The sequence below is a fragment of the Achroia grisella genome, unplaced genomic scaffold (genome assembly GCF_030625045.1).
Source record: "Achroia grisella isolate CSIRO2021 unplaced genomic scaffold, CSIRO_AGI_Agris_v1 utg149, whole genome shotgun sequence".
Classification (NCBI taxonomy): Eukaryota; Metazoa; Arthropoda; class Insecta; order Lepidoptera; family Pyralidae; genus Achroia; species Achroia grisella.
Genome location: NW_026712644.1, coordinates 1,587,189 through 1,603,564, shown reverse-complemented (window position 1 = coordinate 1,603,564; position 16,376 = coordinate 1,587,189). Strand labels below are relative to the sequence as shown.

General features: G+C 40.1%; 1 protein-coding gene across 1 annotated transcript; it reads right to left on the bottom strand.

Moving 5' to 3' along the window:
* Nucleotides 1-2,210: 2,210 nt before the first annotated feature.
* LOC131840772 (3-oxoacyl-[acyl-carrier-protein] reductase FabG-like) lies at nt 2,211-3,325 on the bottom strand. The gene has a single exon (XM_059188968.1). It carries the CDS (start codon nt 3,093-3,095, stop codon nt 2,304-2,306), a length of 792 nt encoding a protein of 263 aa, XP_059044951.1. The 5' UTR covers nt 3,096-3,325; the 3' UTR covers nt 2,211-2,303.
* Between the last annotated feature and the right edge of the window lie 13,051 nt (nt 3,326-16,376).

The following is a 16,376-nucleotide window of genomic DNA, read 5'->3' as shown; positions in this document are numbered from 1 at the left end:
TGAATCAGTTTAGATTACTAATAGGTGCTTAGTAATAAAGTATGCTAATTGATATGTATCTGTATTGTAAACTAGATTGGGTATTGGGTATTAACAAGGTAGATATAATTATTTTCTATGATTTACCTACATAATCGTTAGCAAGCCCTCACAAATACGGCTCTCAAATCTACAGAATGTATTTTATTATTCAGATACAACATGCCTACTGTTTAACTCTGACGAAAAAAGAGATATTATAAAGTTTAATATATCTGCTTATTAGCTCCTAAATGGATAGATCCAGTTCATTATTTTTTTATATCAAATCTGATTTGATAAAGATAGATTTTACCTATTATAAATTACTGTACATAACTACATAGCATGCCTTATGTCATTTGCAATGTATTATCCCAATAAGAATTCCACAATATAAATTTAATAAAAGGAAAATAATATCTTTAAAACTGAAATCCAAGAAAAAGCGGTCTGTGTCCGTTTTATTAATAGGTACTTAGTTTTACTTGCAAAACTTTCGATGTCTCCACAGGTGTAGGTACCTGCCAGTAGTAAATCATTAGTATCTGATGTCTTTACCACTAGCAGTATAGAGGGTCTGTCATAAAGTGAAAATAATAACACAATATTGGAATCAAAAATATGTGTATTGATTTATAATTTTTACCGTTATTTTTAAGTAATACTTTTTATATGTGGTTTATTATCTATTAATGTAGTGAGTGTAACACCTTACATGGCTACACTGAACTTATTTGGATATTAAATAGAAATTATTTAAATAGATACTTGAATGGATGCCTGATCCATTAATTAAATAGGATAGGATGCAGGGACTATTTGGTTGTTGATAATGTCTCTGACTTTGAAATTGTAGTCTTGAGGCTAAGTATTTATTTTATTTGTTGATAGTACAGATATTGTTGCATAATAAATTTTGATAATTGTGTTGTATTTATCTGCCGAAATATAATTTATACTTCCCCTTGTTTTACTTCCAAACTATTATTTAAATTATATATATATTAAAGACACCAGAGGCAAGTTCATCAGTTATGTTAAGTATTATAGAAAAAATGTATGGTACCATTTCAGACTAGATCTACATCCAAAAGCACTTCAGATAATGCTTCAAACAAACCATCAACATCAAATATTCAAAGGAAGCCTGGAATTTTGGGCGAAATTCAAGTCAGAAAAAGTACAGAATTAACATCTAGAGAAAACAAATTATATAAAATATGTAAGAGGAAATTTAAGGAAATTATAGGATTAAGAAAACAGTTGAAAAGCAAGAAAATAAATATAATCAAAAAAATATCAGAAGATGAAAATGTGCAAAAATTTTGTAATTTAAATATATCAAATTCTTTTTAAACTTTATTACAAAGTCAATAAAAAAATTGTCCAAAACGACCAAAAGGACGACGTTACACAACAGAACAAAAGATAATGGCGTTAGCTATATACAAAAAATCACCAGCCTGTTACAGGCTTTTGAGACGTATGTTTGCTTTACCCGGCCAAAGTTGTTTGAAAAAATTATTGAATAAAGTGCCATTAAAACCAGGCCTAAACAAACATATATTTGTATCGTTAAAGAAAGTTTGTGAACAACAAACAAGTCATGAAAAGATCTGTATTCTGTCGTTTTATGAGATGTGTATCAGAAAACACTTATTTTATGATAGGAAAAATGATATAATACAAGGCTATCAAGACCATGGCAACCATGGTAGAAACGGTACAGTTGCCAATAAAGCCCTCGTTTTTATGCTTGCGGGAATTCGAAAAAAATGGAAACAGCCCATAGCATTTTACTTTTCGAACATACTAACCGCAGATAGAATGACAGTAATTTTGAAAGAGGTAATATTTTTATTTATTTATGTAGTATAACCGTACATGTATGTATAACCTAACACAACTACTAAACTATTGGTTTTATTCTTTCAGATACTTACGGAATGCTTCAATTACAATATTAATATAGTCGCAACTATGTGCGACTTATCAACCGTTAACTTGAAAGTGTTGAAAACACTTGGTGCTTCACCTGCAGAATCGATTTTCTCGGTTTAAGCTTGACCGATTTTGATGTAGATTTCAACAAAAGAATAGAATGTATTGACTATTGTCGTGACATACATATATATTGGATGACGTTACATTTTTCACATTTAATTAAACAGCCCATTCATAATTAAACGACAGCTGTCTGTTCTTGTTTAAAGCAGGTTCAAAATAAGTATATACGGTTACAAGAATAAGTACTTTATTTCTATGAAATTAGGTGTTTTACATTACGCCTTCAACATCGTTCCATTATCACTAACAAAATTTGAACCAGTAATGCCTTTTGCTTTTTCACTTGATAAATATAAAATTAAATCTGCTATTTCTTCTGATTCTGTTACTCTAGGAAGAGGTAGTTGTTTAACAAATGCATCTATAGAAATTTGAAGGCCCGCGTTTTCAACGAAATCAGTATCAACTGGTCCAGGACTCACGACGTTCACTCTAACTCCTGATTTTGCCAATTCCAGAGCTGCACCTCGAGAGAAATGGTTCAATGCTGCTTTTGACGTAGCATATATTTGAAAAATTGAAGTAGGTGTTAAAGATCCTGCTACACTAGACACATTAACAATGGATCCTTGCGTTATTGTAAGGTACGGCGCAGCCAAAGCTGTCAAATGAACAACAGCCTTTAGGTTTACATTCATAATTTCATCATACGTATCCATTATTTTTCCGTCAGCTATTGGACCCACTCTACCAAGTCCTGCATTGTTGATTAATATATCTAGTTTACCATACTTTTTTATAGTGTGATCAATTATTCTTTTAACATCTGCATCTTTTGAAACATCTGCTTTAACTACGAGAGGTGCTTTTCCGATCTTCCCGCAGGCTGAAGAGACATTCTGGAGTTTGGTCTCGTTTCTTCCTACCATAACGACATTAGCACCTTCCTTAGTAAATAGTTTAGCAGTCGCTGCTCCAATTCCGGAACTAGCGCCTGTCACAATAACCACTTTATTATCGAAACTCATTTTTTGTCCGTTGTATCCAAAATACTTAATATTAATCATTTCCACTTGTAATTCAGTTCAATATATATGTTCTATATTTCGTATATCAAAATAATTTCTCCTGATAAGATTACATTTTAGTTTTTTGTTGCAGATATTCTTGAAGTGTTCTGTCAGCATTGAGATTTATCACATCTCCGATAAGATACATAACTGTTTGCTGGTTTTAGTTTTAGATTCACGTTTACTTTTTAACGATAAAGATGTATAATAATGTATTTCTAGATAGTGCATTTTTTATATTTTTATATAATTATATATATATAAGTTTTTTTTATATTACTATACTATTTATATGGTAGAACAATTATAATATGGCAAACCGGAATAATTATATTTTAAATATTATTAATATAAATTATAAAAAAATTTCTTATTTATGAAAATAAAGTATAAGTGAAAAGATGGTATTGATATTAAATAAGCCCAAGTTTGTTGCGGACACAGAAAGTGTGTATTCTGTGTCAGAAAATATTGTAGGAATTTAGGGCTAGAACCGTTCAATAAAAATAATTATCGCTCCATAACCCCCGCGTGACTAGGACCAGCTTATAATTGGTTAAAAAGTTATTTAACAGACAGGAACAGACAGGCAACATGTGCGATGTTGATGATGATGATGATGCGAATAAACAAAAATTATTTCTTGTATTACCCGCGATATACAACAAATGCAAACAGCCTGGTGGTAGATAGATTTGATTTTTTATAGAGAATAAATAGTTTTTATAAGTGTAGGTATACAGACTTATAATAGACTTTCAGAAGCCTTTTATGAACGAAAACATTGTGAATATTTAAAATTGCTGTATTCAAATTGCTTCTGGATAAATGTTTCTGTCCAAGACAATTTTAACATAAAATAATTATAAATAGTTTTCTTTGCAATGGCTGTTCAATGAACATAGAGGTTGAATTGAGTTGGACTACAACTCCAACTCAATTATGTATATGAAATACATAATTGAGTTGGAGTTGTAGTGATTTAAAAAACCGGCATAACAAAACGTCTATTGAAAACTTTGTGAATGACCCAATCAATTTGGCGTCGTCTCCAAAGATGTTTACAGCGAGAAGAGATCCACTAGCAAGCATATTTCGAGAATATTAGGAGGTATAATTGAATATATTATGATGATAAACCTGTGGAACATGTGGGCATAGAAGACAGATACTATGTGTTCGCAATAATTTTACTTGTTATTATGTTAATAAATATTAAGAGTTTTTTGTAGTTTTACTAGTCCTCAAATAGAATATGTATAGAAATAAATATGTTTATAATATATATATATAGTGTATAAATACAGGTATCTATGCACTATATATATATATTGTAAACATATTTATATGTATAGACTTTTGATGGATCTATATCCAATGGACTAGCCATTGGATATGCCATCTGAGCCGGGCGATTTTTTGATAGGTAGCTGTTTAACTAGCGTTTTGACCTCATCAAGCGTGACTGGTGAGAGAGATTCGGTGGGCGGGGTGGACGCGATGCGTTCGACTTCGGTGTCTATCTTCTCGAGATGACCTGCCTCGACTGGGAGCGTGCTAGGGGAGCACAGAGACACTCAGCCCTATCCTCGTCGAAGAAGGCTACAGTCGGGTCGGACTAGCGGGGGCATGTCGTTTGTCTGTTGGTCCGTTTTCAGAGATTTCGCTATGCGCCCGTACGCGGTGTGGCATGGCGTTATCTCTTCTAGGAGCTTACCCCACCGGCCGTCCCGCATCTGCGCGATGCGCTCCTTAACGCTATGCTGTAAGGCTCGCTGGCGCACCCGGTTCGATTCGGAGGGGTAGCGATCGTACGCTCTAGTGGCTGCGTTCTCATCGCTTATTAACCTCCTTACGTCATCAGGGAGCTGCCAGCGACGGTCGTCCGTCGCCGGTACTTCCCTGGAGCAGTCCTTGACTGCCGACTGCAGGTGGTTAGAAGCGAGTCGATCGCAATGAGAGTGTCCTCGGTGGACTCTATGACGTCGGGAATACGGTTGAGTATCGGTGTGTCGGTCGATTCGAGAGAATTCTCGAGCCGTTGCCAGTCTGTTATTGTTTTGGTTGGTAGTGGCGTGACGGGCGGAGGGCCCAAAAGGAGGGTTACCGGTCGATGGTCCGAGTTAAGCTCGGCATGGACTTCTGGGGAGCTCACCCGTAGGGTTACGTTCCTCAGCAGCGCCATGTCGAGTATGTCGGGTCGGTGGTTCATGTTATAGGGATAATGAGTAGGGCGGAGCGGGGCGATTATCTCGAATTCGAGAGAGTTTGTTGTGTACACGTGGCAGTTCAAGCGGGTGTGTTTACAATACAAGTGGGCCGGGTCGATGTGCTCCCTCAAATATGGTTGAGTACAATGATGGCTGGCTCATACGTCATACTCGTGAACGGGTGCTGCTTGTGGGGACTGGTCTGTTCAGGTTGTGAACACTGATTAAATTTTTTGTTTTTTGCGATAGCATATGCTGGTGGTCACTCTATTCTCCCAAATTTGAATTTTAATAACTGTATTTATCATAAACATGTTCCACTATTATTTGAAAAAAATACGAGCTGAGTTTCTTGTCAGTTCTTCTCATCTCGATATCATTCCGAACTGACGGTAGATTTGACATATCATAAGAGTCTGTGATAGACCTATATGAATAAAGATATTTTGAATTTGAATTCAAATCGCCAGCCAGAATGGTGGCGCTGTTGATATCTAGGAGGGCGCGTAGGTCACTTTCCAGCAGTAGTTTGCCGGGAGGCTGATAAACGGATGCCACGGCGAGCGGTCGGTGGCCGGTCATGCCGACAAGACAGACGGACGCTTCCATATGAGTGAGAGGCGGTGTTTGTAGCGGGTATACAGTGTAGGGACCGTTTATAGTATATGACGTACCACCGCCTCTAAAGGCGGTGCGGTCGTTCCCAACTATGTTGTAATTGGCGATTCTAGGATCGCGGACTGAACGTTTCAGTAGGGTCTCCTGCACGAGGAGAATATCGACTTGGTGCTCAGTAAGAAAGGAGGCGATTTCCTCCTTTTGTTTTTTTAATCCGAACGCGTTAAAAAACGAAATTCGAACAGGCCGAGGCTTTTCTCTCTGAGCTCGACTACCCATAATTACAGGTTAAAATTGAGGATGGCGGTAAGTACGCCGAAGGGTCGATGGTACTGGCTAAGCGAACGACCAATGCGAAGTCCTGCGCGAGGGTGCTGCCGTTGAACTTAGGGGCCGCAGGCAGTGTTTTGGTGCAACTGTGGGGTGTGGGGGTATTGGCCTACGGCCGCAATCTGCGGTGGCGTGATCGCCTAGGCACTTAACGCACCGTGGGCGAGCGAAGCAATTACGGGCAGAGTGTCCGTAATTCTTAACGCACCGTGGGCGAGCGAAGCAATTACGGGCAGAGTGCCCGTAATTCTGACAACGGTGATATTGATGCTTTGTTTTTCCAGGCACTTTTGGTTGGCTGGGAGGTCTCGGGGTGCGACTTGCGTGCACTCTGGGTCTTCTTGGCACGCTTGTTGCCAACAACGATAAAATCGTCCTCGTCTGAGGAGACCGGGGGGATGGGAGAGGGGACGTCGCCGTCGCGGATGGCGTCGAGCTCCATACTAGGAGCGTCAAGCTCCGCGACGAAGTCGTCCTGCTCCATGGAGGGAGAGGCGGGTTCGGCCTGGTCGGCTTGGGTCGGGGGAAGCGGCGGGAGCCGTTGCGAGTCGTCCTCGAATTCGTCTGTCTGACTGTCTGTCGGTGGGGACGCGGGTGGCGAGCTGTGCACTACTAGTGCGGGGGCAGCCTTATAGGCCATAAATGACTTTAGTAAGCCGGGGCACTTCTTTTCGAGGAACTCGAAAAGCAGCGGGATATCGGCCGCGGAAAAGGACATTGTAAAAAAATAAATAAAAATAAAAGTAAAAACAAAAAGTAAAAATAAAAAAAATAAATATAGTAAGAGGACGGTCGTCGGCGGGTGCAGCCGACGGTGTCAGCGGGGGCCTCCCTGCCGGGTGAGGCAGGGGGGTGAGTGCCTATAAGTATGTGACCCCAATATGTAAGATCACTAATCTTATTGAGTGAAAAATGTGTACCTAAGCGAACCTACTTGGTGGCGTCGGCGGGTGGCGGCAGGCAGCGGCGGCGGCTCGGATCGGCGCGTCGCGCAATAGGCGTGACGCACCTCCCTTACTCACGACAGTCCGTGCCACTGAACGTCCACATACAACACTTCACTTCACTTGAACGAAAGAGTTCCTCCTTCAGTCCTCACAACACAGCATTACACTCGCGGAAAGTCCTGTAGCACTGTGTCGAAACGGATGCCGAGAGCGCGGTCGGCCGCGATGGGCTCGGGACACGGTGGCCCCGGGCATCTAACACGCGGCGAAGTATAAGAACGCGCGAACGTAACTGCGCTACGTGCGCGCGCGCGGCGGGTTGCTCGAGGGAGCGATAGACAGCGAGACGGCGGCGGGACTAGCGAGCACATACATGCGTTCGCTAGCGCGTCGATCAGCGGAATGTTGCACGTTCTTCGACTTCGCCCCGTGTTATTATATCCGTTCCGACACAGTACTACCGAACTTTCCGCGTGTGTAGTGTTGTGTTGTGAGGACTGAAGGAGGAACTCTTCGTTCAGTGAAGTAAAGTGTTGTGGGTGGACGTTCAGTGGCACGGACTGTAGTGAGTTAGGGAGGTGCATCACGACTATTGCGCGACGCGCCGATCTGAGCCGCCGCCGCTGCCACCAACACCCGCTGACGCCCGCCGCCCGCCGCCGACGCCACCAAGGGTCACATACTACTGGGCACTCACCCCCCTGCCTCAACCGACAGGGAGGCCCCCGCTGACATCGTCGGCTGCACCCGCCGGCGACCGTCCCCTTATTTTTGTTTAATTTATTTTACTTTTTATTTATTTTTGTTTTATTTTTATTTTGTGTACAATGTCCTTTTTCGAGTTTCTCGAAAAGAAATACCCCGGCATTTTAGATTCGTTTATGGCCTATAAGGCTACCCCTGCACATGTAGTGCCCAGCTCGCCCCCCGCTTCCCCAACGACGCAGGACGAATTCGACGACAACTGGCAACGACTCCCGCCGATTCCCCCATCGCTCTTAACGCAAGCCGACCAGGCCGAACCCGCCTCTTCGTCCATGGAACAGGACGACTCCTTCGCGGAGTCTAGTATGGAGCTCGATGCAATCCGCGACGGCTACGTCCCCTCTCCCATCCCCCCGGTCTCCTCAGACGAGGAGGACTTAATCCTTGTTGGCAACAAGCCTGCCAAGAAAACTCAGGTTTGAGTGCGCACAAGTCGCACCCCGAGACCAAAGCCCCGCCCCCCGTTATCATCCAGGACAAAAGTGCCTGGAACACGGTATCTAATGTGCTCAAAAATAAGCACTTTAACTTCAGCCATGCAAAGGCTACCTCACTAGGGATTAAGGTGACAGTCCCATCATCTGACGACCATCGTCGTCTCACCACCTTCCTCTGAAAAAAAAAACATAGGCTACCACACCTATGCTCTCGAGGAAGAGAGGAAGCTCCGCATTGTAATACGCGGCTTACCAAAGGAGCTGTCTACAGACTCCATTCTTGAGGACCTACAGTCTCAAAACTACCCAGCGCACGAGGTACATCGTATGACCTTGTACTAGTCATTCTCGACCTCTCCACCGAAGGCAAATCGATTTTTGATATAAAAAGCGTTTGCCAATTGTCATCTGTGACCGTAGAGGCGCCTCGCAAGCGTACCTACCCCGGACAGTCAGAATTACGGGCACCGCTGTCAGAATTGCGGGCACTCTGCCCGTAATTGCTTCACCTGCCCACAGTCCGTTAAGTGCCTAGGCGAAGTGATAGGCCGCGGATTGCGGCCCAATACCCCCACACCCCCCAGTTGCACCCTCTGCCTCAGGGACACACCGCAAATTACCGCGGTGGCTCACGCGCCCCACGTCCCGCCCAAAAGAAAGCCAACCATACCCAGGGCAACCGTGCTCCAGCACGTGACGCCAAGGCTCAAACACAACCTGAGCCACTCCTACCCGCCCCTCTGCCTGCAAACAATGCCTGGATTAAACCCCCGGCGATTGTAAGCCAGGTAGCAAAGTCGGCCCCGCCCATGCCGTACATTACAGTACACAAACCAATCCCTAAAACACTGCCCGTGGCCCCTAAGGTCAACGGCAGCTCCCTCGCGCAGGACTTTGCATTGGTCGCTCGCTTAACCAGCACCATTGACCTTACAGAGATTGCCCTTCTGGCTTCCAAGCTCCGTCTGTCTGGGCGACTCCTTATACAGATACGGAGTCGCCCCAAAATAGACTCGCAGCCATCTGCGAGCACATCAGCGTACTTACCGCCATCCTCAATTTTAACTTGTAATTATGGGAAGTCTATTTAAGAGAGAAAAGCCTCGGTCCGCTCGAAAAGCGTTTTTTAACGCGTTCGTATTAAAAAAGCAAAAGGAGGAAATCGCCTCCTTTCTTACTGAGCACACCAAATTGATATTATCGTTCTACAGGAGACCCTACTGAAACGTTCAGTCCGCGATCCTAGAATCGCCAACTACAACATAGTTAGGAACGACCGCACCACCTGTAGAGGCGGTGGCACTCATATACTATAAACGGTCCCTACATTGTATACCCGCTACAAACACCGCCTCTCATTCATATGGAGGCGTCCGTCTGTCTTCTAGACATGACCGGCCACCGACCGCTCGCCGTGGCATCCGTTTATCAGCCTCCCGACAAACTACTGCTGGAAAGTGACCTACGCGCCCTCCTAGATATCAACAGCGCCACCATTCTGGCTGGCGATTTGAATTGTAAACACACCCGCTGGAACTGCCACGTATCCACGACAATTGGCCACAAACTAGACAGACTAGCCGACTCTCTCGAATTCGAGATAATCGCCCCGCTCCGCCCTACTCATTATCCCCATAACGTGAACCACCGACCCGACATACTGTACATGGCACTGCTGACGAACGTAACCCTACGGGTGAGCTCCCCAGAAGTCCATGCCGAGCTTAACTCGGACCATCGACCCGACTCTCACCAGTCATGCTTGATGAGGTCAAAACGCTAGTTAAACAGTTACTCATCAAAAAAATCGCCCGACTCTAGACGGCATATCCAATAGACAAGTTAAGTCTGCCCCCCTCTCAACTATTACTATTACTCGTCACTATTTTTAACGCGGTGCTGTCCAACGCCATATTTCCCAATGCCCAATCCCCCACCATCAAGACTAACCCGCTTGTAGTCAATACAGTCGACTACGCGAGGAGACTATACGAGGAGACCCGACATACGTGACAATGTCGCCCGAGGCACGTTCTCATTGACTCCGACGACCCCATAACGGCAGTAAACCTCCCCACGGGCCCACCCATTCCGTACCGACCACACTTTTACACACAAACACGACACTGTCCTCGCCGGACCGAAGAAATGATATTTTATATTGTTATAAATACATTTCAGGACAGACCATTGAACTTGGCACCCATTTAGATCTCACTTCTTTTGTCGTAGAAGTCAACAATCAAGGTATATATCATAATATTAAACTCGGCTATCATTTCACGTTTATGTTTTTGATAGGATTTGATTTACGAAACTCAGCATGGGTACCTTGATACTTAGGGTACATAGATACAATCAATATACATCTAAAAGACGTTACAAGAGCCGGCGGCCACACATAGGGATGTAATGATACACCATACACGCACATTAGCGTGGAGCAACGTTAAATCGACGATCAGCGCTTGGTACGTGTAAACTTGTTTCTGACGTTCGCAACAAAATTTTCATGCCTTTATTTCGGACGTGATTACGAATACGCAAAAAAAAATCATGGGATGTAAATTAAAGTGCTGCCGTACATTGGATATATAATTTTCATAAGAGAAATAAAAATATAGCTTAAAGAAACCTGAATGTGTTTTAAAAATTTAGAAGATAATTTCGGCAAAATTCCATTTTACAGCTGGCCTTATTATTAATTTTGATGAAAACGGCATTACAACAGTTATGAATACTCCAAAAATCACACATCTCTCACGGGGAATCAAAAATATGAAGACATGGCTATATGGGCGTAGTTCCCTTTGCCTTTCCGAAAAAGAATAAACAGATAAAACAAAAATTTTAATAACGGTACTGCGTGTGACAAATATGTTTGCTTTTATTTTTTTATATATAAACTTTATAAAAGGTAAGAAATTTAGAAGTGTTTTTAAATGATTTTTTATTCTTAAATTTGTTCGTTAAACATCAATGAAAATGAACATCTAATAACTTTGATTTTATTTATTAGTTTCTATTTATGGCAAGCGCTAACAAATGTATTTATGCATTTAGATGAGTAATCCTACTATGGAATAAGTGGATACCCTTCTAACATTCCTAGCAGAGCACCAGGAGTTAGCTCGTGGCCACTGTAGAAATGCAGAAGGGCGAACAAGATCCACCCAATTATGGGTTTATCTCACAGATAAACTGAATGCATTGGGTGGATGCACTAAAACTGTGAAGCAGTGGCAGAAGGTAAGCACTCTTCTTAATATTTTTGTACGTGATATGCATTTAATATGTTAAGTAAAACTATTATCATTTATTAAAGTACAATTTTGTTATTGAATAAAATTTTCCAATACTCATACTTTATAAATTTTAGGTATGGGCTACAAAAGATATTTGACTATGCTGCTCGAAGGTCTGCCAGAGCCACTGGGAGTGGGCCATCATCTGCTGAGCCTTTAAACCCAATACAGAGCAGAATATTGGGTATTATGGGAGAGGGATTTGGAGAACCTCAGTCGGATGCATGTGTTCCTACATTTCCAGAGGTATGTTGTAAAACCATATACTAAAATAGTGCTAACTGTTATCTGTAGACATATATAACATCATGGATATCATCAAAATACATGGTGATTTCCATGGTATTCCTCATGCATTACCATTCCTGTTATAAGGTCATAGCTTTGTCCCACCTTTCAAACTGAAATACATCTATGCAAGAACACCTGCTTCATAGCAGAAATATGAGTTGAGACAGAGTGGGTACCTGTTGCTCTACCTCAGAGCAGATGACTGTTGTATTAAGACTGTCTGTTGCAATATCCTGCTAATATATTATGTGTCAAAGTAAACACATAGAATACTTAATATATTAATGAGTGAACGCATAGTCACGAGTTACAGCTAATGTATATAAATGTTTTTAGGTGCCCTGCTCAGCAATGAAACTCGATTACAGGAGATTCAAAATATAGAGCAGCACAGCAGCAAAATTCCCAGCAACCAATTTTCTACTCATTTTTCAATTAAGACAAGTTGCCTTAGTTATATTTGTACATTTTCAAAACATTTCGGGCATTTCATAATGTTGATTGAAACTATTTAGAATGATCAAGTATGTATTTATAATAAATTATTTGTTAATTGATTTGATGACCAAAAATATGAATGGACTGTGTGAAAGATGATGTCCATAAGAGTGCACCTAGGTGTAATAAATAGAGAAAATAGTTGGTAAGACATTTGATGACCAGCGCTGCATTATCCCTTAGTTAAGGCAACTGTTATATTTAGTATATTTGTGTTTCTAATTTTTAAATGTTAAAAAATATTATAGCAGGTTTTTGTGATCTAGATTTGCATTGCCTGGAAGTCCTGACATGGATTTTTCAGGCTGCTGATAATCAACTTTAAAAAATGTACTAAAGGCATGGAAATAAATAATTTATTTTATTATAAGTAGCACTGCTGAAGAAAAAGATGATAGTGATATTATCTTTATAATATGTCTGTCTTCCTCTTATTATTTCATAAATTCAATTTAACTTTTACAGTTTTATATATACTCTATTCAATATATACCTACACAGTTTTTCAATGTCAACTAAGAAGTAAAGATAAGACAGTACTAACAAATTCAACGGCTGCTACACGTCCAGAGCGACGACGCCGTCGAGAAGACGCCATTGGACCTCGCAGTGTACGCAGGCGTTTGTTCGAAATATAGGAGCGGCGAATCGCAGCGGAGGATCGACGGGTGGAAGAGTTAGGGCTGATTTGCCAATCACTCCAGGAATTAAATTTATTAATAAGGGATGGATCGGAGGGCTTACTTATAGAATTAAGACGAAGGAATAGATGAAGTTTTAGGTTTTTTTAAATTTGATATGATTAATGTTGATTTATGTTAGTTTGTTTTCTACTTTTTTGGTAGATACACCAATGCATTCATCGATTCATCCAGTGGTCAGCATTAATTTTACACCATTTTTTTTTCAAAGTGAGTTTTTAGGGAATAAGAATCACCTTAACATCGATGAGAGAAAACTTTATCTTTACTTTTTAGATTTTATATTACCCATAAAAACAAAGTTTATTTGCGTTATTTTTTAAAGAGATCAGAAACATATTAATTAAATTGAAACAGACATACAAAACATGATGAGTTCCATTTTGGGTTGCTTTATGAAGATAAATTATATAAAAACTACTCCGCTTCAGTCAATAGATCCAAGTTCAAAAATGCATAGGAAGAAATCCTATATAAAACATGTACCTGGACACAAACGGCAATGACATTGGAATTAAAAAAAAATGTTGTTCGAATGCGACCTAAAATTGCAGAATTCCTTAACAGATATCAATCATTTTTGATCGAACTGAGTAACCAATTTCTGCAAACACAGTACAAGATAATTTTTTGCAGGACTTATCATTCATTGATCCCCAAAAAGCAGTGTATGTTGAATTTCCAATTCTGATAAGAATACTCCAAAGGTTTTCTAACTTAGTTGCAACAGCATTGCATGTTTTGCAAATCGTTGACAATGAATATAGGGACTTCAAATTAGATGTTTCCGTGTCTAATTTATTGTCAACTTCTAGTTCGACCTCTGAAACTTTATGGATAAATTTTAGAGTGAAGTCAGCAAAATCTGTGATGCGAATAGGAAACTAAAGTATTGCAATTTATCCAGATTTGTGAAACAAATGACAATGCTACCTTTTGTCAAACGCTAAAGTAGAAAGAATATTTTCCGATTTTATAAATTAAATATCTAAATCTAAATCGATTTAATATTAAGAATGTTGCTGCAATAATCATGGAAAACAGGGGCTACGACAGTTGGAAGGAGCAGAATTGATCCTAAACAGAAATATGACCAAGTTAATGGACTCAAAACAACTTTATGACAATGTTATCCAACATAAAGACGGATTTCACTACTTTTTATTTAAAATTATCAAAAAAACATTGGACTCTTCAATTAATGGTGGTTTCTTTGTTACTTTTATTATTTTATCGTTTAATCAAGAAAATGAATGAATGTTTTATGATGTAACACGACCGCAAAAAATATAATAGACTTAGTATTTTCTCGTTCTCTTTAGGTAGAATTCAGTAGCTTTTAACCTCCACAAGCAGTAGATTCGTCAAATGAAATCTGGTACCACACTGGTGATACCACATCTAAAGAATTCAACAGTTTATCTAAAAGAAAGGAAGTAACAGTAGAATCTTTAGAATTTGGCCTTTGAATATTGCACGATTAAAAAAGGTTTTATGACAACTTATTGCATTTGTCGTACAAATTAGCACTCAAGGAGTGACAATTAAGAAACTAAGCTGATAAAGATATTGTCAAATGAAAAAAGAAAATTGAGAACGGACGTAACTAAAGCAAATTTTGTCAATTCTAATGGCGGGAATACCAGGAGATTTTTTGCTGATCATCCAAAGTCTACTTCAAGAACTGTTTTCTTTATACTACGATGGTGGAAATCAAGCATACGGCCCATCTGATGGTAAATGGTTACCGTAGTCTATGGACGCCTGAAACACCAGGGGTATCACGTGCGCGTGGCCGACCCATAAGAAACCTTACACACTTACTGGTACAGATATATGTAAATAAGTTTAAATTTAAAATATTTTAGAAGGCGTGTTGAGTAGACAAAAAATCAAAATGAAGCATGTCAAAATATGCTAGAGAGACTGAAGAACTATAAGTTCAATTATATGAATGGCATCCAGTGTCGCCAACTAACCACAAAAAAATACGACATGTAGCACAAGTAATTTCATCAGCTCTCGGTCAACTGTTGACATGTATTTAATTAGGTTTACTTTTATATCTATCTCTTTGTTACTTTGCTAATCAAAGTTGTTAAATGAAATTTACTTTTATACTTACCTTTTTGTTAATTTGATACTCAAACGCCATATACAATATATAAATAAAGATACCTTGATGTCAATTGCGAATAATTGAACAGAAAAGAGCATGTGCAGAAAAAAAAATCTGAGAGCGGAAGATTCTGACGTATTGTTCGGACCGAACGGAGAACGGGAAGATACCTCAAATATTTTTTAATAATATTGAGACGATTTACCGTATATACCGTATTACCGTAATAGGAGTAGGTATACAGAGCATAGGTATACCTATGCTTTGTATACTCCTACAAAACCACAAAGTTTGGACCACAATATTAAAGAGTTCCTCCAATCAACTACCCCGGAAAATATCTCAAAACACGTCGTGAGACACCGACAACCGAACGAGGAATATACCAACACAACACCCAGAGGTCTGTCCTCCACTGATCAGCACTAAAGAGACTCGCTGAGGCGAACCCCTGGTTCCTGCGTCATTGCTATACGGTCAGTAACCTCCTCGCAAGCTATAACCGTACATAGAAAGAAGATTCAATTAACCTTAGAATAACCACTAGGTTAAAATACTTATTCATTTTTTTATTACTTATACCGTTTGTCAATAAATCTCATTCCACAATCGCTCTCGATTTCTGCTGCTACCTGTCCTCCTAACGAGACACTGTCAGAAGAGAAGAATCACAGTAGAAGCACATAATAAACATTTCAGAGATTACTAGATTAGAATTATAAGATTTTTCTCGGGAGGTATGTAATCTTGACATTATATACAGACTGCTACTAACATCAAATCCTGTTGTCTGTTTTGTTAATTCAAAAAAGAAATCGAAACCATTTTATAAAGAGTACTAAAACTCTCAGTCCGCAATCCTAGGATTTTATTATAAATTATAACATCAACCACAACGCCACTGAAGGCGGTAATGTAATTTAGAAATGTCGCACTGATTGACGAACTTTTTGCAGTCGCTGTACGGACTATTTCGCTTCTGTGAAATACCGGTCGCAATGACGGCGAGCATAAGAGACATATTCGTGCAGATAAAAATACAGAACGACGATCAAAC

Coding starts and splice junctions, on each gene's coding strand:
- LOC131840772 (XM_059188968.1), bottom strand. CDS start 3,095: ATGATTAATATTAAGTATTTTGGATACAACGGACAAAAAATGAGTTTC.